At 43.9% G+C, this 23145-nt stretch overlaps 1 protein-coding gene across 2 annotated transcripts in view; it reads right to left on the reverse strand.

Annotated features, from left to right (window-relative positions):
- The window catches only part of IGSF21 (immunoglobin superfamily member 21), a 1341695-nt gene that overhangs the window by 875819 nt on the left and 442731 nt on the right, over positions 1 to 23145 (reverse strand). For both annotated transcript variants that reach the window (XM_078641115.1, XM_078641114.1), the window contains exon 2: positions 18275 to 18387. In XM_078641115.1, coding sequence (XP_078497241.1) covers positions 18275 to 18387 — 113 coding nt within the window. The remainder of the gene's footprint in view (positions 1 to 18274; positions 18388 to 23145) is intronic.

Below are 23145 nucleotides of genomic sequence, written 5' to 3' on the forward strand. Positions count from 1 at the left end.
TAATCTTCATGTTATCAGTTGTCACTGCTTTATTATGTAGATAAGGGGTGTAGGAAAGTGGAATATTATATGGTATGGCTAGGAAGCCTTACGATGTAATATTATCAAAATAACCCAAAGATGGTTGTGGATTCACACTAATAAATCTTTGTCTCAATCTTGGTAGGGTGGCAAAGAGCAGTCAGGCTTTACTAGAGGATCATGAGTTAAGCATTTAAGAGTACCAACATGGGCGATTAGTGATTGACACAGCTCGAGAGGAATCCCAACACCAATTTATAAAAATAGAGAGTATCTTTATCTTGTTAGACACCAAAATGAATGCAATAGCATACATATAACTGGAGTTATAGATTTTTGAAGCAATCTTAAATCAGTGCAGTAAAATACATTTAAAAGACAACATTGCTGTCAATGGCAAAAATGACTAGTGATAATAGATCACTTGCAGGTCGAGTTAAGTGGAACCCTTACAGGGTTATGGTCCTGCAGGCCCCAGGACATACCAACGAGAGTTAGATCAATTTTAACTAGCCCGTGGAGTTTGGGTGCAGAGTTGTCCTAGCTGTCCTTAGTGCTGTACGGGAGCTACGCTGGTGCTCATTTTACCGCTTTCACAGCACTGCAAGAAACAGAGTGCAAAATCACAACAGATACACAGCTGCTGGCATCGGATGATGGTTGTACTGTGTTCCTTGTAGATGGAGTGTTGAGTGTGAGAGCTGGTTACCATATTGGTGACCGACAAGCCTTGGCAGCGGTAAGCACAGTGGAAAGGAACTGGAATTTCACTGGGTTTGGTGGGAGTGATGTAGTGGCTTGAAACTTCAGGACAGGCAAGGTTACAACTTCCACAATGCACTGGACCACCTGGATTTGGGCAATGCCATGGAGGGCTTGTTGGCCAGTGATTCTTTGGATCAGGTGAGTGTTACTACCTGCATTTTGTAGGGGACTAGTTTCGTTAGTCCAGGGAATTCTAACAGTGCTTCTGGCTTCAACAGCTGTCTCTCTCTTCGGGAGTTCTGACGTTTAGTCAAGGACAAGGGTCATTCACTTCATTCCAAGTCTGTTGCCAGAGGGACAGAGTATACCTCTTTTGCTTTGGTGTTGTAGGCAAAGTTCTGTTGCCAGCGACACAGGTCTCCTCTTGGTCCTTCCTTGATGCACATTGTTAAGATCTTAGGGTCTGGTGTCAGGAGGGTCCTTTAAATCCTACATTTAGGGGAGTTAGAGGTGTAGGAGCTAGTAGCCAAAGGGACGCTAGTCTCTGCAGCTAATCCGCCCCAAAGATGAACACATCTGGGGGTGTAGGTCACCTTTTCTTCCAGAATTCACAATTTCTGCTCTCCTAAGGAGGGCAGAATTTTATTTTAGGTATACAGATCAGGCTGCTCACCCTGGAGGTATGGCTAGCCTTCTTGGAGATGTACACCTTATGCATACCCAATTTCCCACCTTGCCCGGGTGCAAGCATGCCTGGGGCAAGGGAGGGCTGTGTCCTTCTTAGGGTGACAGCCTAGATGCATATTAGAGACAGCATAGCATTTGAAGCTCATTGCTCTGATGTGTCAGTTCACTAGCCTACTGGGAAGGAGAGGTGTGACCTCCTTCCTGCCTAGCCTTTGTTCCTGACTCCTGGGAGAGATCACACACCTGGCAGGATGTCATAAATCTGTCTTGGCAGCAACTGGCACAGGAAAGTATGGGTTTGCCATCTAGAGCACAGAGAAGCTGGGGCAACCAGGTGGGCAACGTCTAAGGTGCCACCTGGGTGCATGCCACATCACACAGGGCATGAGATTCATGTCAGGGGTGAGAAGGCACATTGTTTGATACCAAACATGACATATTTTAGTGGTACCATAATGGAGATGCCACTATCGAGAGTGCCCGGTTGGGGACTGTTAACACTTATATCAGTTTCCATTGGAGAACAGCACTGTAGGGAAAGATAGGATTGCACTTATATGTTCTCACCTTTAATATACTGCACACTACCTCCCGGTCTGAAAAGGCCTACCATAGGCGGGGTGACATATATTAGAGGCAGTGCATTTGACGGTGCTTCACATGGTGAGGGCACAGTCGAAGACAAGCAGTTCTCACTGCTCTTGCAGTCTGCAATGGCAGGCCTGTTGTCAGTAATTTGCTTGGGTCACCCAGGGTGGCAATAAACCATGCTGCAGCCCTAGGGACCCCTCTACTACATATACCCTGGGTACCCTGATACCATATACTAGGTTCTTATAAGAGGGCGAAGTCTTTGCCAATTTGGTATTACCAAGTCAGGCATAACAGTTTTGGGAAAGAGCAGAGGCACTGGAGTCTGGGCAGCAGACTTCAGTGCACTATCAGAGTCATAATCCTCAGCATTTGGAGCAAAAAGTGGTGGATGGCCATACAAAAAGGGGCACTATCCTACAAGGGACACTTAGAGTGTTATCCCGGTCAGATAACTATCTGGGCAACTACAGGTGGGCCGGTGTTTTTGTACTGAGCATTACAGTCTCTGCAAATACTGGATCTGGTAATCTCGATTTTGTCATATGATGAATAGCATCTGGCGAAACTACAGATTACTCCATGCAAGGGGCTGTAGGGAAAGGTGAAGCCCGACCCAGGCCGCCCCTTCCTGCAATGGAGGGTGGAAGATAACAATCCTTTACAATTGCTCTATCCGGTTCTCTACTCTCTCTCCCCAACACACAGCACTTTCGCCTCTACTATTTATTACTGCATAAAATGTGGATAATTTCAGCAGAAATTAAGGTTTTTCTCAACTTGAAGCGGGGGAAGCATATAGGGACCCAGTTTTCCCATGCCCTCATGGTATTACACATTCGTGATGTAATAACTTGTGTAGCTTTTATTGGTGTGAGGATACTTGCCAGAATAAAAGACTCTGGCCCACGGTATCCCTTTACCAAATACTGGGAAACATATAATGCCTGAGAAAGTTGGTCTTAGAAAACTACTATTAAACCAGGACAGATGCAAATGCATTTAGGAATTGTTTTTGATTCGTCACCATGTAGCTTACAGCTCCTACATGTATGCTTTTCATGTTTTTCCAAATTACCTGTATATTTGCACTAGAGAGGCCGTGAAAATAAAAGTTTAAGAATTTTGCACGTATACTATTTCTTAGATGAGCCTCGAGGTACTGTTGTGGTTTTAACATTGCATATGCCTTTAAAATAAATTGAGCCGGTTTGTACTTGCTAAATCTCTCCAGGCTGTCTCCACAGGAAATGAGTTTACATTTTCTTTCACTCTGTTTTGAAAATGAGTGTATGTTGGAACGCTTTTCCAGTCTTCAATGATTCCAAAGTGGGATACGATTTTGTTTAGGTTTGATGACCGTCTGGAGGAGCTGCCAGAGTTTTTGGGAGTAAGTTCTTTCCATAATAGCATCTCATTGAACCATGGATGGCTACTCGGTGGTGGTAGAAGTAGCTTACTACAGATTGCATGCCAATGTTGTAAAACAAACTAATCAAGCCGAGATCTAACATAGGTTGGGCTGGTGCACAAGAGTTCACCACGAAGAGATTTGCTCATTACCTTTTCTTGCTCAATGCTTAATTTATCACGAGGCCTAGGCACCATATGCAACTGATGATGGAAGAAATCGTGGGACTCTTAATTCAGATGCAATCTTCTTGCAAAATGGAGTATTCTAATGTCATGGTATTTAGAAGTGCTTTAGGACCTACCTGCCTGTGTTGCTATCCACAGACACTGGATAGAATCTACACAATTTATCTTTTTGTGTCCCATCTCCCACCTGAAGGCGTGCTAAACTATTTTTTTGTGTTAACCACCAAGTTATACCCCATATAATATATTTGTTAAGAATCTCTAGGAATTGTTATAGTCCAAGAGGTGTAACGTCCAGAATAACCGTATTATCTGCATACTGATTCAAGGGTTGTGTAGGGCACCTGGGACCTCATATACAAGGCCCTTGCACCGCCAGAACATCACTTTTGATGATGCTTCAGTGGCACACATCGCAGTACCATATCTACGAGACCATGTAAAGCCAACCGGCCTGGCTTTTCATGGCCTTGTAGATATGGTGTGAGGCCATGCAGTGCAAGTCGCTGCATTGCCTCACACTGCATTAAGGAGGCATGCCATGGGTGTTAAGGTGGGTGTTCCCACGTAACACCCATGGTATTTGACACAACCCCAGGTTTACGTTCTGTAAACCTGGGAATGCGTCAAAAGCCTACGCCTTCCCAAGGGCGGCGTAGGGAAGGTGCAACAAGGAGAAATCGCCTCAATTGATTGTTTTTGTGCAGGAAGGTGTCCCTTCTTGCACAAAATCAATCATTCCAGCAACGCAGGCACCCTTGCACCATGGTGGTGTTATATTAGGAATATATATAGGAAAGTGGAATATTATGTGGTATGGCTGGGAAGCCTTACCATGTAATATTATCAAAATAACCCAAAGATGGTTGTGGATTCACACTAATAAATCTTTGTCTCAATCTTGGTAGGTTGGCATAGAGCAGTCAGGCTTTACTAGAGGATCATGAGTTAAGCATTTAAGAGTACCAACATGGGCGATTAGTGATTGACACAGCTCGAGAGGAATCCCAACACCAATTTATAAAAATAGAGAGTATCTTTATCTTGTTAGACACCAAAATGAATGCAATAGCATACATATAACTGGAGTTATAGATTTTTGAAGCAATCTTAAATCAGTGCAGTAAAATACATTTAAAAGACAACATTGCTGTCAATGGCAAAAATGACTAGTGATAATAGATCACTTGCAGGTCGAGTTAAGTGGAACCCTTACAGGGTTATGGTCCTGCAGGCCCCAGGACATACCAACGAGAGTTAGATCAATTTTAACTAGCCCGTGGAGTTTGGGTGCAGAGTTGTCCTAGCTGTCCTTAGTGCTGTACGGGAGCTACGCTGGTGCTCATTTTACCGCTTTCACAGCACTGCAAGAAACAGAGTGCAAAATCACAACAGATACACAGCTGCTGGCATCGGATGATGGTTGTACTGTGTTCCTTGTAGATGGAGTGTTGAGTGTGAGAGCTGGTTACCATATTGGTGACCGACAAGCCTTGGCAGGGGTAAGCACAGTGGAAAGGAACTGGAATTTCACTGGGTTTGGTGGGAGTGATGTAGTGGCTTGAAACTTCAGGACAGGCAAGGTTACAACTTCCACAATGCACTGGACCACCTGGATTTGGGCAATGCCATGGAGGGCTTGTTGGCCAGTGATTCTTTGGATCAGGTGAGTGTTACTACCTGCATTTTGTAGGGGACTAGTTTCGTTAGTCCAGGGAATTCTAACAGTGCTTCTGGCTTCAACAGCTGTCTCTCTCTTCGGGAGTTCTGACGTTTAGTCAAGGACAAGGGTCATTCACTTCATTCCAAGTCTGTTGCCAGAGGGACAGAGTATACCTCTTTTGCTTTGGTGTTGTAGGCAAAGTTCTGTTGCCAGCGACACAGGTCTCCTCTTGGTCCTTCCTTGATGCACATTGTTAAGATCTTAGGGTCTGGTGTCAGGAGGGTCCTTTAAATCCTACATTTAGGGGAGTTAGAGGTGTAGGAGCTAGAAGCCAAAGGGACGCTAGTCTCTGCAGCTAATCCGCCCCAAAGATGAACATATCTGGGGGTGTAGGTCACCTTTTCTTCCAGAATTCACAATTTCTGCTCTCCTAAGGAGGGCAGAATTTTATTTTAGGTATACAGATCAGGCTGCTCACCCTGGAGGTATGGCTAGCCTTCTTGGAGATGTACACCTTATGCATACCCAATTTCCCACCTTGCCCGGGTGCAAGCATGCCTGGGGCAAGGGAGGGCTGTGTCCTTCTTAGGGTGAAAGCCTAGATGCATATTAGAGACAGCATAGCATTTGAAGCTCATTGCTCTGATGTGTCAGTTCACTAGCCTACTGGGAAGGAGAGGTGTGACCTCCTTCCTGCCTAGCCTTTGTTCCTGACTCCTGGGAGAGATCACACACCTGGCAGGATGTCATAAATCTGTCTTGGCAGCAACTGGCACAGGAAAGTATGGGTTTGCCATCTAGAGCACAGAGAAGCTGGGGCAACCAGGTGGGCAACGTCTAAGGTGCCACCTGGGTGCATGCCACATCACACAGGGCATGAGATTCATGTCAGGGGTGAGAAGGCACATTGTTTGATACCAAACATGACATATTTTAGTGGTACCATAATGGAGATGCCACTATCGAGAGTGCCCGGTTGGGGACTGTTAACACTTATATCAGTTTCCATTGGAGAACAGCACTGTAGGGAAAGATAGGATTGCACTTATATGTTCTCACCTTTAATATACTGCACACTACCTCCCGGTCTGAAAAGGCCTACCATAGGCGGGGTGACATATATTAGAGGCAGTGCATTTGACGGTGCTTCACATGGTGAGGGCACAGTCGAAGACAAGCAGTTCTCACTGCTCTTGCAGTCTGCAATGGCAGGCCTGTTGTCAGTAATTTGCTTGGGTCACCCAGGGTGGCAATAAACCATGCTGCAGCCCTAGGGACCCCTCTACTACATATACCCTGGGTACCCTGATACCATATACTAGGTTCTTATAAGAGGGCGAAGTCTTTGCCAATTTGGTATTACCAAGTCAGGCATAACAGTTTTGGGAAAGAGCAGAGGCACTGGAGTCTGGGCAGCAGACTTCAGTGCACTATCAGAGTCATAATCCTCAGCATTTGGAGCAAAAAGTGGTGGATGGCCATACAAAAAGGGGCACTATCCTACAAAGGACACTTAGAGTGTTATCCCGGTCAGATAACTATCTGGGCAACTACAGGTGGGCCGGTGTTTTTGTACTGAGCATTACAGTCTCTGCAAATACTGGATCTGGTAATCTCGATTTTGTCATATGATGAATAGCATCTGGCGAAACTACAGATTACTCCATGCAAGGGGCTGTAGGGAAAGGTGAAGCCCAACCCAGGCCGCCCCTTCCTGCAATGGAGGGTGAGAAGATAACAATCCTTTACAATTGCTCTATCCGGTTCTCTACTCTCTCTCCCCAACACACAGCACTTTCGCCTGTACTATTTATTACTGCATAAAATGTGGATAATTTCAGCAGAAATTAAGGTTTTTCTCAACTTGAAGCGGGGGAAGCATATAGGGACCCAGTTTTCCCATGCCCTCATGGTATTACACATTCGTGATGTAATAACTTGTGTAGCTTTTATTGGTGTGAGGATACTTGCCAGAATAAAAGACTCTGGCCCACGGTATCCCTTTACCAAATACTGGGAAACATATAATGCCTGAGAAAGTTGGTCTTAGAAAACTACTATTAAACCAGGACAGATGCAAATGCATTTAGGAATTGTTTTTGATTCGTCACCATGTAGCTTACAGCTCCTACATGTATGCTTTTCATGTTTTTCCAAATTACCTGTATATTTGCACTAGGGAGGCCGTGAAAATAAAAGTTTAAGAATTTTGCACGTATACTATTTCTTAGATGAGCCTCGAGGTACTGTTGTGGTTTTAACATTGCATATGCCTTTAAAATAAATTGAGCCGGTTTGTACTTGCTAAATCTCTCCAGGCTGTCTCCACAGGAAATGAGTTTACATTTTCTTTCACTCTGTTTTGAAAATGAGTGTATGTTGGAACGCTTTTCCAGTCTTCAATGATTCCAAAGTGGGATACGATTTTGTTTAGGTTTGATGACCATCTGGAGGAGCTGCCAGAGTTTTTGGGAGTAAGTTCTTTCCATAATAGCATCTCATTGAACCATGGATGGCTACTCGGTGGTGGTAGAAGTAGCTTACTACAGATTGCATGCCAATGTTGTAAAACAAACTAATCAAGCCGAGATCTAACATAGGTTGGGCTGGTGCACAAGAGTTCACCACGAAGAGATTTGCTCATTACCTTTTCTTGCTCAATGCTTAATTTATCACGAGGCCTAGGCACCATATGCAACTGATGATGGAAGAAATCGTGGGACTCTTAATTCAGATGCAATCTTCTTGCAAAATGGAGTATTCTAATGTCATGGTATTTAGAAGTGCTTTAGGACCTACCTGCCTGTGTTGCTATCCACAGACACTGGATAGAATCTACACAATTTATCTTTTTGTGTCCCATCTCCCACCTGAAGGCGTGCTAAACTATTTTTTTGTGTTAACCACCAAGTTATACCCCATATAATATATTTGTTAAGAATCTCTAGGAATTGTTATAGTCCAAGAGGTGTAACGTCCAGAATAACCGTATTATCTGCATACTGATTCAAGGGTTGTGTAGGGCACCTGGGACCTCATATACAAGGCCCCTGCACCGCCAGAACATCACTTTTGATGATGCTTCAGTGGCACACATCGCAGTACCATATCTACGAGACCATGTAAAGCCAACCGGCCTGGCTTTTCATGGCCTTGTAGATATGGTGTGAGGTCATGCAGTGCAAGTCGCTGCATTGCCTCACACTGCATTAAGGAGGCATGCCATGGGTGTTAAGGTGGGTGTTCCCACGTAACACCCATGGTATTTGACACAACCCCAGGTTTACGTTCTGTAAACCTGGGAATGCGTCAAAAGCCTACGCCTTCCCAAGGGCGGCGTAGGGAAGGTGCAACAAGGAGAAATCGCCTCAATTGATTGTTTTTGTGCAGGAAGGTGTCCCTTCTTGCACAAAATCAATCATTCCAGCAACGCAGGCACCCTTGCACCATGGTGGTGTTATATTAGGAATATATATAGGAAAGTGGAATATTATGTGCTATGGCTGGGAAGCCTTACCATGTAATATTATCAAAATAACCCAAAGATGGTTGTGGATTCACACTAATAAATCTTTGTCTCAATCTTGGTAGGTTGGCATAGAGCAGTCAGGCTTTACTAGAGGATCATGAGTTAAGCATTTAAGAGTACCAACATGGGCGATTAGTGATTGACACAGCTCGAGAGGAATCCCAACACCAATTTATAAAAATAGAGAGTATCTTTATCTTGTTAGACACCAAAATGAATGCAATAGCATACATATAACTGGAGTTATAGATTTTTGAAGCAATCTTAAATCAGTGCAGTAAAATACATTTAAAAGACAACATTGCTGTCAATGGCAAAAATGACTAGTGATAATAGATCACTTGCAGGTCGAGTTAAGTGGAACCCTTACAGGGTTATGGTCCTGCAGGCCCCAGGACATACCAACGAGAGTTAGATCAATTTTAACTAGCCCGTGGAGTTTGGGTGCAGAGTTGTCCTAGCTGTCCTTAGTGCTGTACGGGAGCTACGCTGGTGCTCATTTTACCGCTTTCACAGCACTGCAAGAAACAGAGTGCAAAATCACAACAGATACACAGCTGCTGGCATCAGATGATGGTTGTACTGTGTTCCTTGTAGATGGAGTGTTGAGTGTGAGAGCTGGTTACCATATTGGTGACCGACAAGCCTTGGCAGCGGTAAGCACAGTAGAAAGGAACTGGAATTTCACTGGGTTTGGTGGGAGTGATGTAGTGGCTTGAAACTTCAGGACAGGCAAGGTTACAACTTCCACAATGCACTGGACCACCTGGATTTGGGCAATGCCATGGAGGGCTTGTTGGCCAGTGATTCTTTGGATCAGGTGAGTGTTACTACCTGCATTTTGTAGGGGACTAGTTTCGTTAGTCCAGGGAATTCTAACAGTGCTTCTGGCTTCAACAGCTGTCTCTCTCTTCGGGAGTTCTGACGTTTAGTCAAGGACAAGGGTCATTCACTTCATTCCAAGTCTGTTGCCAGAGGGACAGAGTATACCTCTTTTGCTTTGGTGTTGTAGGCAAAGTTCTGTTGCCAGCGACACAGGTCTCCTCTTGGTCCTTCCTTGATGCACATTGTTAAGATCTTAGGGTCTGGTGTCAGGAGGGTCCTTTAAATCCTACATTTAGGGGAGTTAGAGGTGTAGGAGCTAGTAGCCAAAGGGACGCTAGTCTCTGCAGCTAATCCGCCCCAAAGATTAACACATCTGGGGGTGTAGGTCACCTTTTCTTCCAGAATTCACAATTTCTGCTCTCCTAAGGAGGGCAGAATTTTATTTTAGGTATACAGATCAGGCTGCTCACCCTGGAGGTATGGCTAGCCTTCTTGGAGATGTACACCTTATGCATACCCAATTTCCCACCTTGCCCGGGTGCAAGCATGCCTGGGGCAAGGGAGGGCTGTGTCCTTCTCAGGGTGAAAGCCTAGATGCATATTAGAGACGGCATAGCATTTGAAGCTCATTGCTCTGATGTGTCAGTTCACTAGCCTACTGGGAAGGAGAGGTGTGACCTCCTTCCTGCCTAGCCTTTGTTCCTGACTCCTGGGAGAGATCACACACCTGGCAGGATGTCATAAATCTGTCTTGGCAGCAACTGGCACAGGAAAGTATGGGTTTGCCATCTAGAGCACAGAGAAGCTGGGGCAACCAGGTGGGCAACGTTTAAGGTGCCACCTGGGTGCATGCCACATCACACAGGGCATGAGATTCATGTCAGGGGTGAGAAGGCACATTGTTTGATACCAAACATGACATATTTTAGTGGTACCATAATGGAGATGCCACTATCGAGAGTGCCCGGTTGGCATTGTATGGACTGTTAACACTTATATCAGTTTCCATTGGAGAACAGCACTGTAGGGAAAGATAGGATTGCACTTATATGTTCTCACCTTTAATATACTGCACACTACCTCCCGGTCTGAAAAGGCCTACCATAGGCGGGGTGACATATATTAGAGGCAGTGCATTTGACGGTGCTTCACATGGTGAGGGCACAGTCGAAGACAAGCAGTTCTCACTGCTCTTGCAGTCTGCAATGGCAGGCCTGTTGTCAGTAATTTGCTTGGGTCACCCAGGGTGGCAATAAACCATGCTGCAGCCCTAGGGACCCCTCTACTACATATACCCTGGGTACCCTGATACCATATACTAGGTTCTTATAAGAGGGCGAAGTCTTTGCCAATTTGGTATTACCAAGTCAGGCATAACAGTTTTGGGAAAGAGCAGAGGCACTGGAGTCTGGGCAGCAGACTTCAGTGCACTATCAGAGTCATAATCCTCAGCATTTGGAGCAAAAAGTGGTGGATGGCCATACAAAAAGGGGCAATATCCTACAAGGGACACTTAGAGTGTTATCCCGGTCAGATAACTATCTGGGCAACTACAGGTGGGCCGGTGTTTTTGTACTGAGCATTACAGTCTCTGCAAATACTGGATCTGGTAATCTCGATTTTGTCATATGATGAATAGCATCTGGCGAAACTACAGATTACTCCATGCAAGGGGCTGTAGGGAAAGGTGAAGCCCGACCCAGGCCGCCCCTTCCTGCAATGGAGGGTGGAAGATAACAATCCTTTACAATTGCTCTATCCGGTTCTCTACTCTCTCTCCCCAACACACAGCACTTTCGCCTCTACTATTTATTACTGCATAAAATGTGGATAATTTCAGCAGAAATTAAGGTTTTTCTCAACTTGAAGCGGGGGAAGCATATAGGGACCCAGTTTTCCCATGCCCTCATGGTATTACACATTCGTGATGTAATAACTTGTGTAGCTTTTATTGGTGTGAGGATACTTGCCAGAATAAAAGACTCTGGCCCACGGTATCCCTTTACCAAATACTGGGAAACATATAATGCCTGAGAAAGTTGGTCTTAGAAAACTACTATTAAACCAGGACAGATGCAAATGCATTTAGGAATTGTTTTTGATTCGTCACCATGTAGCTTACAGCTCCTACATGTATGCTTTTCATGTTTTTCCAAATTACCTGTATATTTGCACTAGGGAGGCCGTGAAAATAAAAGTTTAAGAATTTTGCACGTATACTATTTCTTAGATGAGCCTCGAGGTACTGTTGTGGTTTTAACATTGCATATGCCTTTAAAATAAATTGAGCCGGTTTGTACTTGCTAAATCTCTCCAGGCTGTCTCCACAGGAAATGAGTTTACATTTTCTTTCACTCTGTTTTGAAAATGAGTGTATGTTGGAACGCTTTTCCAGTCTTCAATGATTCCAAAGTGGGATACGATTTTGTTTAGGTTTGATGACCGTCTGGAGGAGCTGCCAGAGTTTTTGGGAGTAAGTTCTTTCCATAATAGCATCTCATTGAACCATGGATGGCTACTCGGTGGTGGTAGAAGTAGCTTACTACAGATTGCATGCCAATGTTGTAAAACAAACTAATCAAGCCGAGATCTAACATAGGTTGGGCTGGTGCACAAGAGTTCACCACGAAGAGATTTGCTCATTACCTTTTCTTGCTCAATGCTTAATTTATCACGAGGCCTAGGCACCATATGCAACTGATGATGGAAGAAATCGTGGGACTCTTAATTCAGATGCAATCTTCTTGCAAAATGGAGTATTCTAATGTCATGGTATTTAGAAGTGCTTTAGGACCTACCTGCCTGTGTTGCTATCCACAGACACTGGATAGAATCTACACAATTTATCTTTTTGTGTCCCATCTCCCACCTGAAGGCGTGCTAAACTATTATTCTTGTAATTTTTTTGTGTTAACCACCAAGTTATACCCCATATAATATATTTGTTAAGAATCTCTAGGAATTGTTATAGTCCAAGAGGTGTAACGTCCAGAATAACCGTATTATCTGCATACTGATTCAAGGGTTGTGTAGGGCACCTGGGACCTCATATACAAGGCCCCTGCACCGCCAGAACATCACTTTTGATGATGCTTCAGTGGCACACATCGCAGTACCATATCTACGAGACCATGTAAAGCCAACCGGCCTGGCTTTTCATGGCCTTGTAGATATGGTGTGAGGCCATGCAGTGCAAGTCGCTGCATTGCCTCACACTGCATTAAGGAGGCATGCCATGGGTGTTAAGGTGGGTGTTCCCACGTAACACCCATGGTATTTGACACAACCCCAGGTTTACGTTCTGTAAACCTGGGAATGCGTCAAAAGCCTACACCTTCCCAAGGGCGGCGTAGGGAAGGTGCAATAAGGAGAAATCGCCTCAATTGATTGTTTTTGTGCAGGAAGGTGTCCCTTCTTGCACAAAATCAATCATTCCACCAACGCAGGCACCCTTGCACCATGGTGCAAGGATGCCTGTGTTGGCGTATGGCAGTTGATTGAGTGCCAGCACAGGGATAGAGGACAGGAATGTGCAGTATCTGATAGATACAACAACATTCCAGGTTTTTTTCTTTTGCTATGGGGCAGTGCAGCATGAAGGCATACGGTGTTGCCCTATCGGAAAATAAATGCACTTTGCCAGGGCCGGTTGTGGTTCCCAGTCCAGACCTGTCTGGATCTACCTCATCAAATGTGGAAATCAAGCCCAGGGAGCATGCATGACGTGTGATTTAGGTGTTATGAGTGTTCTGTTTTACACAGATAGCTAATGTGTTCAGATGGTCTATATTGTTCGTGGGTTCACCGCCTTTTCTGAAGTCTAACTGGAAAGCTGGTAATAGTTTTTCCTTCTCCACTCAATCCTCTAGCACGTTTTAAAGTTACCAAAATTGAATCACTTATACATTATGTAATGTTACTGTAGATAAATACCCACAATGGTCATCTGAGATAGGCACTATGGTGTGGCAAGTACTGCTTTGATAAATATGTATACTGGAAGATCCAATATGTAAGCTAAATGGAAGTACATATGAAATTATAAATGCATATGGAATTGGAGCTCTGGGACAGTCTAGCTGGGTAGACTAGTGGTAAGATTAAAGCATATTTTGAGTCTATTTCTAAGAAATTTGATGAGCAGTAGATTCATTTTGTGAATACTGGCAATTGACGTCATTTCTGTTTTCAAGGGAAGCAATGGCTTTATTGTGATAATATTGATTTATCATGCTGTTATTTGTAATTTCAATAACATGCAATACTCCTTAATGATATTAGATTGCAGTATGGGTTTTCAAGTACTTCGCTTTAAAGCAAATTACATTTGCGACACACGTGTGGGGTGCAACTCAACATCTCTGAAATTATAAAAAACATTTTAAAATTTGAAGTAGAGACTTTAGAAATTATTTGAAGGATTTGTTATTTTGAGCCCTAAACCTTTTGTTTAGACCGACTGGCGTTTTGTCCTTTGGGTTCACCTAGAAGAACACTGTAAGACCTGGGAAAGTATCTCTGTAACCTCAAGATTGACAACATTTTAATTTATGGCTAACTTACTTTCCCGCCGTCTTTGTATTTCCCCCTCCAATCACTTCCACTTACCTTTGAACTACCTCAATAGTATATACATTCAAATAACACGTGTATAAATGTATAACTTAGAAAATACACAAATAAATAAATCAATATAGATTAACATTCAAATGCTAATGGACATGATCAACCACGTACAGAAAAGCGTACGTTTTCAGAAACCCAGTTGTAAAAAGTAGCTATAAAGAGGCTGACACTTGCCAAGGCCTACTACTGTACAAGGCGGTGAAATATATTTGGCCTAGCAACATCTTAATTCGCGAAGAGCAAATGTAATGTGAATGGCTCTGGCATGGGTTTTGCATTTGTAAGTCCCTGGATTTGCAGTTATTGCAGAGCCCCTGAACATCCCAGCTCAGCCCTCTCTGGCTCACAGAGCTTCCAGCTCTCCTCAGCTAATTAATGGTAAATTAAGTCAGCTGGATGTAGAAAAGGCTTTTGAGCTAAATTAAAAAAAGAAACATTGTATTTGTTTCCTCCATCAGCAGAGGCCATGGTATTAAGAATTGGGGAGTGACCCGCAATGTCTCGCCTTGATCAAGAAAGAACACCACGCACACTAATCAGCAGACGGCCCTAAATGCATGCGCTAAAGAAGCCCAGTCAAAGAAGAGAAAAACAAGAGTTACCTCTTTCTGTCCCAGAGACCTGTCAGTGAGTAAATATGTCATCTATGGAAACACATCCAGCTGTGAGAAAAATAGAATTCATTCAGCTGTGTGCCGGACAACAATGGCCTTAGTGAAAACTTGTGTAGCTGAGTAAGAGTCAACAATGGGCTCAATGAGAACTCATCACGCTGTGCAACAGTCAACAATGAGCTCAGTGAGAACTCATTCTGCTGTGCATGAGTCAACTATGGGCTCAGTGAGAACTCATCCTGCTGTGTATAAGACAACTATGGGCTCCATGAGAACTCATCTAGCTGTGCATGAGTCAACTATGGGCTCCATGAGAACTCATCTAGCTGTGCATGAGTCAACTATGGGCTCCATGAGAACTCATTCTGCTGTGCATGAGTCAACAATGAGCTCAGTGAGAACTCATTCTGCTGTGCAAGAGTCAACAATGAGCTCAGAGAGAACTCATCCTGCTGTGCATGTGTCAACTATGGGCTCAGTGAGAACTCATCCTGCTGTGCATGAGTCAACTATGGGCTCAGTGAGAACTCATCCTGCTGTGCATGAGTCAACTATGGGCTCCATGAGAACTCATCTAGCTGTGCATGAGTCAACTATGAGCTCAGTGAGAACTCATTCTGCTGTGCATGAGTCAACAATGAGCTCAGTGAGAACTCATTCTGCTGTGCAAGAGTCAAAAATGAGCTCAGTGAGAACTCATTCTGCTGTGCAAGAGTCAACAATGAGCTCAGTGAGAACTCATTCTGCTGTGCAAGAGTCAACTACAGGCTCAGTGAGAACTCATCCTGCTGTGTATAAGACAACTATGGGCTGCATGAGATCTCATCAAGCTGTGCAAGAGTCAACAATGAGCTCAGTGAGAACTCATTGTGCTGTGCATGGGTCAACAATGGGCTCAGTGATAACTCATCCTGCTGTGTATAAGACAACTATGGGCTGCATGAGAACATACCAAGCTGTGTACGAGCCAACAATGGGCTCTATGAGAACTCATCACGCTGTGCAAATCAACAATGGGCTCTGTGAGGAAACATCACACTGTACAAATCAACAATGGGTTCTGTGAGGAATCATCACGCTGTGCAAAAGTCAACAATGGGCTCCGTGAGAACTCCTCCTGATGTGTATAAGACAACTATGGGCTGCATGAACATACCAAGCTGTGTACGAGCCAACAATGGGCTCTGTGAGAACTTATTACGCTGTGCAAGAGTCAACAATGGACTCTGTGAGAACTCATCACGCTGTGCAAATCAACAATGGGCTCTGTGATCACTCATCACGCTGTGCAAATCAACAATGGGCTCTGTGATCGCTCATCACGCTGTGCAAGAGTCAACAATGGGCTCTGTGAGACCTCGTCAAGCTGTGCAAGATTCAACAAAGGGCCCTATGAGTAATCATACAGTTGTGCAATAGTCAACAATGGGCTCTGTGAGACCTCGTCAAGCTGTGCAAGAGTCAACAATGGGCTCTGTGAGACCTCCTCAAGCTGTGCAAGAATCAATAATGGGCTCTGTGAGAACTCATGAAGCTGTGCAAGAGTCAACAATGGGCTCTGTGGGGCCTCGTCAAGCTGTGCAAGATTCAACAAAGGGCCCTATGAGTAATGATACAGTTGTGAATGAGCCAACAATGAGCTCTGTGAGAACTCATTCAGCTGTGTATGAGCCCACAGTGGGGTCTATGAGAACTCTTCAAGGTGTGTATGACATAACAATGGGCTCTATGACAATTATGTAGCTGTGTATACACCAACAAGGGCACCATAAGAACTCATCATGCTGTGATAATACAACAATGTCATCTGTGAGAACTCATGTAGCTGTGAACGAGTCAAAATTGAGCTCTGTGAGATCTCAATTGCCTACGAATGAACAGTGTGATTTATTAAAATGAATTCAACTCTGTGCAAACAAAATGGTGTGATTAAGGGCAATTAATGCAAATGTGTGTGAGTCAACATTGGAAGTGATAGGAACTCATCCAGCTCGCTGTATGTGAATTGTATAATCTATGGGAACTCCCTGGACTGTGAGTCAATAGTGAGATACAGGGCAACACATCCAGGTGTGTGGTTTCACAGGAACTCGTCCAGCTGTGTATGTGCAAATAGGGTGATATATGAAAAATCATCCTGCTGTGTGTTTGCGAATGCTTTGATCCATTGGAACTCAATCTGCTGTGTGGAAGTGAATGGAATGATCTATGGGAACTACTCCAGCTGTGCCTGAGTTTCTGATGTGATTAATAAGACATGCAAACAGTTTACACAAGTCTCCATTGCAGGTGACACAAGTTGAAGATCCCATCTCTGCAAAGAAGTCAATTTTTTATTGCCCCCAGCTGTGGTAGAGTGATGGTCAGGGTAGAACATTGTACACATTGTCATACCATTTCGAATAACGTGTTTCTTGTCAAACATATTTTCATGAAAGTGTACAAGAGGCACATGAAAGTCTGCACCTTTGAAAGAGGTGATAAAAGCTTTTCACCCGGTAAGTGATAGCTATTTGATGGGCTAACATCAACCTGTCATTTTGACCTAGTGATAGCGAAAGAGCTGATGTCAATCATGTGCGCGAGTGTCGAGCAGGAGAGAAGCAAGTCAAATAGGGTGAATAATCAAGAATCACTGGAGGTTTGGATGCAGAGTAAGATTAAGGTGCACACATTTGAAAAGGCTGGATACACCCTTTCTCTACTGAGAGGTCAAGGCTTGAATGGCCATCAAGAATACACCTCTCTTGGAATGAGGAGATAATTCCAGAGAAAGTCTCAGAGTACAATCTCCCTTCAGATGCCCTCTGATGCTTCTATAAAATGGATTCTTACATTGACACTAGAGCACAGTTCACATCTCACCCCTTAGTGGAGTAGAACGCGCCTCCATGTTCTCTCCATGTGGAGCCGACAATGGAGCCTCTATAAGCAAAGTGTTGGGGGATGCTGGTTTAGATGCCTTCAAGAGCATTGTGGGGGAAAGTATTAGGGTAGTAAAGGTCTGTGAATGGTTGTATTAGTCATGTGCATTTACAGCTTCAAGATGAAGTAAGATGAGAAAGCTAATTTGCTGTGTAGTGTAGATTTGGGAAAGACAAATAATCCTTCTGTTAGTATTTGTGATCGTCAGGGTCAGTGTTGTGTTGCTGCTGGAAATAATGTCCATATATCTATAATAATGTGTATTTGAGGAGAGACAGGATAAATGTGGTTTATATAAGTGCATTGACACCCATCATGGTGTGATTATTGGGAATAGCACAATCCGGTATAGTTTAGGGGAAGAGTGTGGTGTAATCTGCGGAATTGGCGGGGAAAATTATAACACAGTGTGAGAAATGGGACGGAGGGGTTGTGCAGTGGGGGAATGGCAGAATCTGTGTCTAGGACTTAGTTGGTGGGAGCACTCACCCGGTACCACACAATTTCTCGCATCCGTCCATCGGTCTTGAAGTTGCACTTGAGAGTGACTGCGTCTCCAACCACCACCGGTGGAACGGGTTCTATAGTGACGGTCAGGTATCCTGTGGAGAAAGAAAAGATGAGTTACCGGCAGCCTAGGAGTACACCTGATGGAAATGGTGTGGAGACATCACAAATCTGGTGAGTTTAGTATGAGGGTATTAAATATAACAGCAGTACCTCTCCCAATTTATGCTACTATAGTCAGCAGCACCACAAAGAGAACTTCGCAAATCCTACTGTAGTACACATGCTTGCACCTTGAAGATTACACTTTATGATCTACTATAGATTTGCTATTCTTAACTCCACATCTATTCACCCTGACGATGGATGTGGAGTTAGGTATAGAAAACCCCTACTTAGCTTTCAACATTTTGGCCTCGATATCGCGGTCACAATATTTCGTTCCATCAATAATCCCATCTCAAAATTCTGGGAGCACACCCATACACAACACCTGTACCATAAAGTGTGCTCACAAGAACCCCTATATGCTACACAGGACCCAGCTTTACAACTCAAGGGTCCTTGGACCACTATTTTCATAAGGTTAAAGATACCAGTGACGTAACGTATGAACATAATACTTCCCACTTTCTGTTAAGCACATGGACATCTCAGAGTGCAAGGGGATGTACGTTGTTACAGCGCATGCTTTTACCACGCATGCTTTTACAACGCAGGTTTTTCATCGCAAGTCGTTACAACGACTTGCGTTGGGGGGTGCTGGATAGTGAATAGTTTAATTTACTATTCCAACTCCAGTCCCCATGGATAGTAGGGAAGGTGTTGGATAGTAAATTAAACTATTACCTATCCTAGAGCGCCCCCCAGCGCAATTCGTTGTAATGACTTGCGTTGAAAAACCTGCGTTGTAAAGGCACCGCGTGGTAAAAGTTGCGTCGTAAAGGATGTTTCCCAGTGCAAGGACATCCACCGTGTACATCATGAGAGCAGCTCCTTGCAGCATAGAAGCACCTCCCACCTACCACACTGCAGCCAGAGTGCAAGGGAAAGCTCCCACCTACAGTATCAGGACCCCTTTCTGCAAAATTATAGTATAAGCAGGGCCATTGGGGTTATGGAACAACAGAGAATCAAATTATGCAGCACGGATGCAACAAACAAAGGCACATTATCCGCCAAAGGATGGCAAATTATGCAGCATATTACTATTTAAGAACTAAATATGCAACGCATTTTGTGACATTGTCTAGCCGCTTTGATATTTTAGCAATTCAACACATTAACACAAAAAGCGTTTTAATGGTGTACAAATACACAGATTTCCAAAGAAAGAAAATTATACATACTCTGCAAATCCCTTTCAAAATGAAACCCGCGCCAATTAATATTTTTTGTCTTGTATGGAAGCACTGAAACGCCACTTCATTATCACTCTCCATTATACCTCCCAGAGTAAAATAGATTGATTTAAAGATATACAAGGCTGCATTTAGCTGAAAACAAGCCTACATTTACTATTATAAACTATTATAATGAAAGTTCCACCTATTTTTTTTATTCACCTCTGTTATAAAAGGTTTGTTCGATTGTGGGATTATCCTCTGTTAAAACTAAAGGAAGGTATTTTTTGATTCAATATTAAATCCGCAGAACAATATAGTGCGTTCATATTCAATATATATGCGTCCCTCTAGGAGGTGCTTTAGGATTGAAGACATCTGAATAAATAAAAAAAATTGACTCTTCTAGTCGCTTGAGAGACTTTGAGAACCGTCGCTGTGCTTTGATCAATAATGTTCGGAACAGTGGAACTAAAAACGATCATGACAAAGAAGGAATCGTAATTTCAGCCCTGTTTGTTTGCATTGAGTATTTTTTATTTTTTTTTACCTGCCAAAGACAATAATCCTTCCATACAGACATATTTCAGTTGGAGATGTTGCACTTTCTGGACAATAACCATTTTAATTCCTAGGTACAGAAAAACGTTCACAACGTGTCTGGCCTGGCACTGCACGATGCGTGGGAAACAATTTTAACAACTTTTGGTCTGTTTGAGTTACAAATATTTTTTGGGTAAAATCTGCCAGTTATGCAACTGATGGATTATATGGCGGCCATGGCAAATTGTTATGCAAAAATAACCTTGGTCGTGCAATTGCATTTTTTGTGACGATAGTGCTTAATTTTATCCTGTGTTTGCCGGTGTTCTACCTGGTAATTAACTATCAACAATGACACTTATGACAATCTACCATGTGATGGCGATGTTCGTCTAATTTTGAGGTGATCAGAACAACAGAGTGCTTAATAATGCAACACACATCAAAATTGAAAAATACCTGCCGCCCAAGTCCATTCTTCTAATTTTGTGTGGTCTGGAATAGTCTGAATGATCACATTTGTAGACGTGTGACAGTTAGTAGTTGTGTTGGTACCGGCACTGGCTGTTCTGCCAGGGGAAATGGCTAGCGCAAGCTATGGTGGTCTCCTGAGAAGGGCCCAGGTACTTAGGGGCAGATTTACTAGCCCCTGGTGACACTTTTGTGCCGTTGTTGCTTCACTTTTGTGACGCAGTGGAGCCTTAAACAATGCGGCCAATTTACAATGTAACGCATCTAGGGAGATGCTTGACGTTGTGAAGCCCTGCGTCACATTATACCTGCGTCAGGTATAATATATGCAGGGTGGGCGTTCCCACGCAGGAGAGCCTTGTAAAAGTGAAGGAGTGAAATCTACAAGATTTCACTGCGCCACTTTTGGGACGCCACTGCGTCAAAACCTTACGCCTGCTTGGAGCAGGCGTAAGGAGTGAAGCAGTTCAATAAGTATAAGCCTCAACATGCATTGCTGGAGCTGTGTCGTGCTTGCGACACAACTCCATCAATGCGTGACTTTTGGGCCAACAGATACGTCAGAATTTCTGATGCATCTGTCAATCCTTGCGCCATGGTGCGCCGTATTGTAAACACGGTGCATCCATGGTGGCACCAGGGTATCGCAGGCTGGAGCAGGGAAACTGATGCATCTCTACAGATGTGTCAGTTTCTTGTAAATCTGCCCTGTACTTTTTTATAAACGAGGAAGTGAAGTGGACCAGAGTACTAGGCACAACCCAGTTACTGTGCATTGTAGAGAAAGCCTTCATCTTCAATATGAGGAACCCGTCCCTCTACCCAAGTCCACGGTAGAATATGAAGAGACTGCAATTGTATCCTTTTGAGCAGCCATTTTCGATTTGGAAAGAGCACACTATAAATGGGATTATTCTTGTTTGCAATGTTATTTTACTTTTTCAATCTAAAATGTACAACAAAATTGTAAATGGAAATCATCCCAATCATAGTGTGCTACTTTAAATCCATGAAAATATTCCTCTGAAGGATACAATTGCAACCATTAACAAATTGAGTGATTTGACACATGAGGTCTGCAGGTTCGAATTTTGAAAGTGTCATTTGCAATCTATGGGGTATATTTACAATAAAATGGAGCAGCGGGGTGTTGTAAGCAATTTAGCTGTGCCATTTAAAAAATACAGGGATGCACAGTATTTAAGAGTATGGCACACCCCGGTGTTTTTTTTTGCTTGCGGTAGTGCTAAAAAAAGCTGCCTAGCGCCAACACAAACACCCTTGCGCTGCGGCGCAAGGGAGCCTACATTGCAGGGAGGATTGCTTATGTTCAAGAAGGGACGCTTTAAACTATTAACAATCTTTCAAGACGATTTGCTCCTTCTATGTGTGCTGTAGAATGCAGCACACATAGAAAGAGCAAAAACTAGAAGAAATAATAGTATTTCTCCTCATTGCACTTATCTAACTCTTGCTATTCAGTGGCATTAGTTTTTTACGTTGCCGCAGATGTACAGATCCTTGTAAATCTAGGGCAGCATCAAAAAGCAATGTGTGTTGCAGTGGAATAACCATAGCAACGCCCATTGCAGGCCCCTTTCACGCAGATGCCTGTGTGAAGGGGGACAATATTTACAAAGCGGTGTTAAGCCATGCAAAGTGGCTTAACGCTGCCTTGTGAATTTGGAGTAGGGCACTGCGCCACAAGCTTCCTAAAAAGTGGTGCTCCGGTGACGCAATGCCCTAGTAAATATGCCCCAATTAGTCGGATTTGGCCTTGGATACTGACACTGTAAAGGCATTTCGCACTTCCAGTAAATACAACAGGACACACGTACTATTTAGGCAGTGGCGTAACAATAGCCCCTGTTGTCCTGCGGTGCGGGGGGTCCTGAAATCCAGGGGGCCCCCTCTGGCCCTGTGCATGGGCAGCAGCAGGCCCCTGGCCTGAGAGCTCCTGACTGGGTATGGAGCATGGCGCCCCCCTGAATGTACTTTGCATGCCCCCCCCACCCCCCTCAAGGTTCATTTTGACACTGTAGAAATAATATAAGCAGTTACAGCCTAAGGCCAGTGCAAATTTACAGTGATCCTCTTCAAGGGGGTGACTGGGACAAAAAACAGACCCTGGCACCAAAATAAAAGTGCCCCCCATTTGGGATTCAGATAACTAAAAATGTGGCCCACATTTGCATATCAGCCCGTTTTTAAACTTGCTATATGTATATTTAGCTAGGTATGCAAGACTGCATGCATTTGTGTTTGCTACAGGCACACATGTGGTAAAATCAGGGAAATCAACAATAAAAACCGTCCACCTGCTCATAAAAAACGCCCACACACTTCTAAAACATGGCCCACCACTGACATATCAGTCAGTCGGGCACTGCCTGTTTGCCCTGTAGGCCAGTCCGACCCTGCACCTCCCCATGTGCTGTACAGCTGGCCCACCGTTTGGACAGCTCCCTGTCACAGAATTAGGTCTCCAACCACTTA

This window comes from Lissotriton helveticus, chromosome 5_1 (genome assembly GCF_964261635.1).
Source record: "Lissotriton helveticus chromosome 5_1, aLisHel1.1, whole genome shotgun sequence".
Taxonomy (NCBI): Eukaryota; Metazoa; Chordata; class Amphibia; order Caudata; family Salamandridae; genus Lissotriton; species Lissotriton helveticus.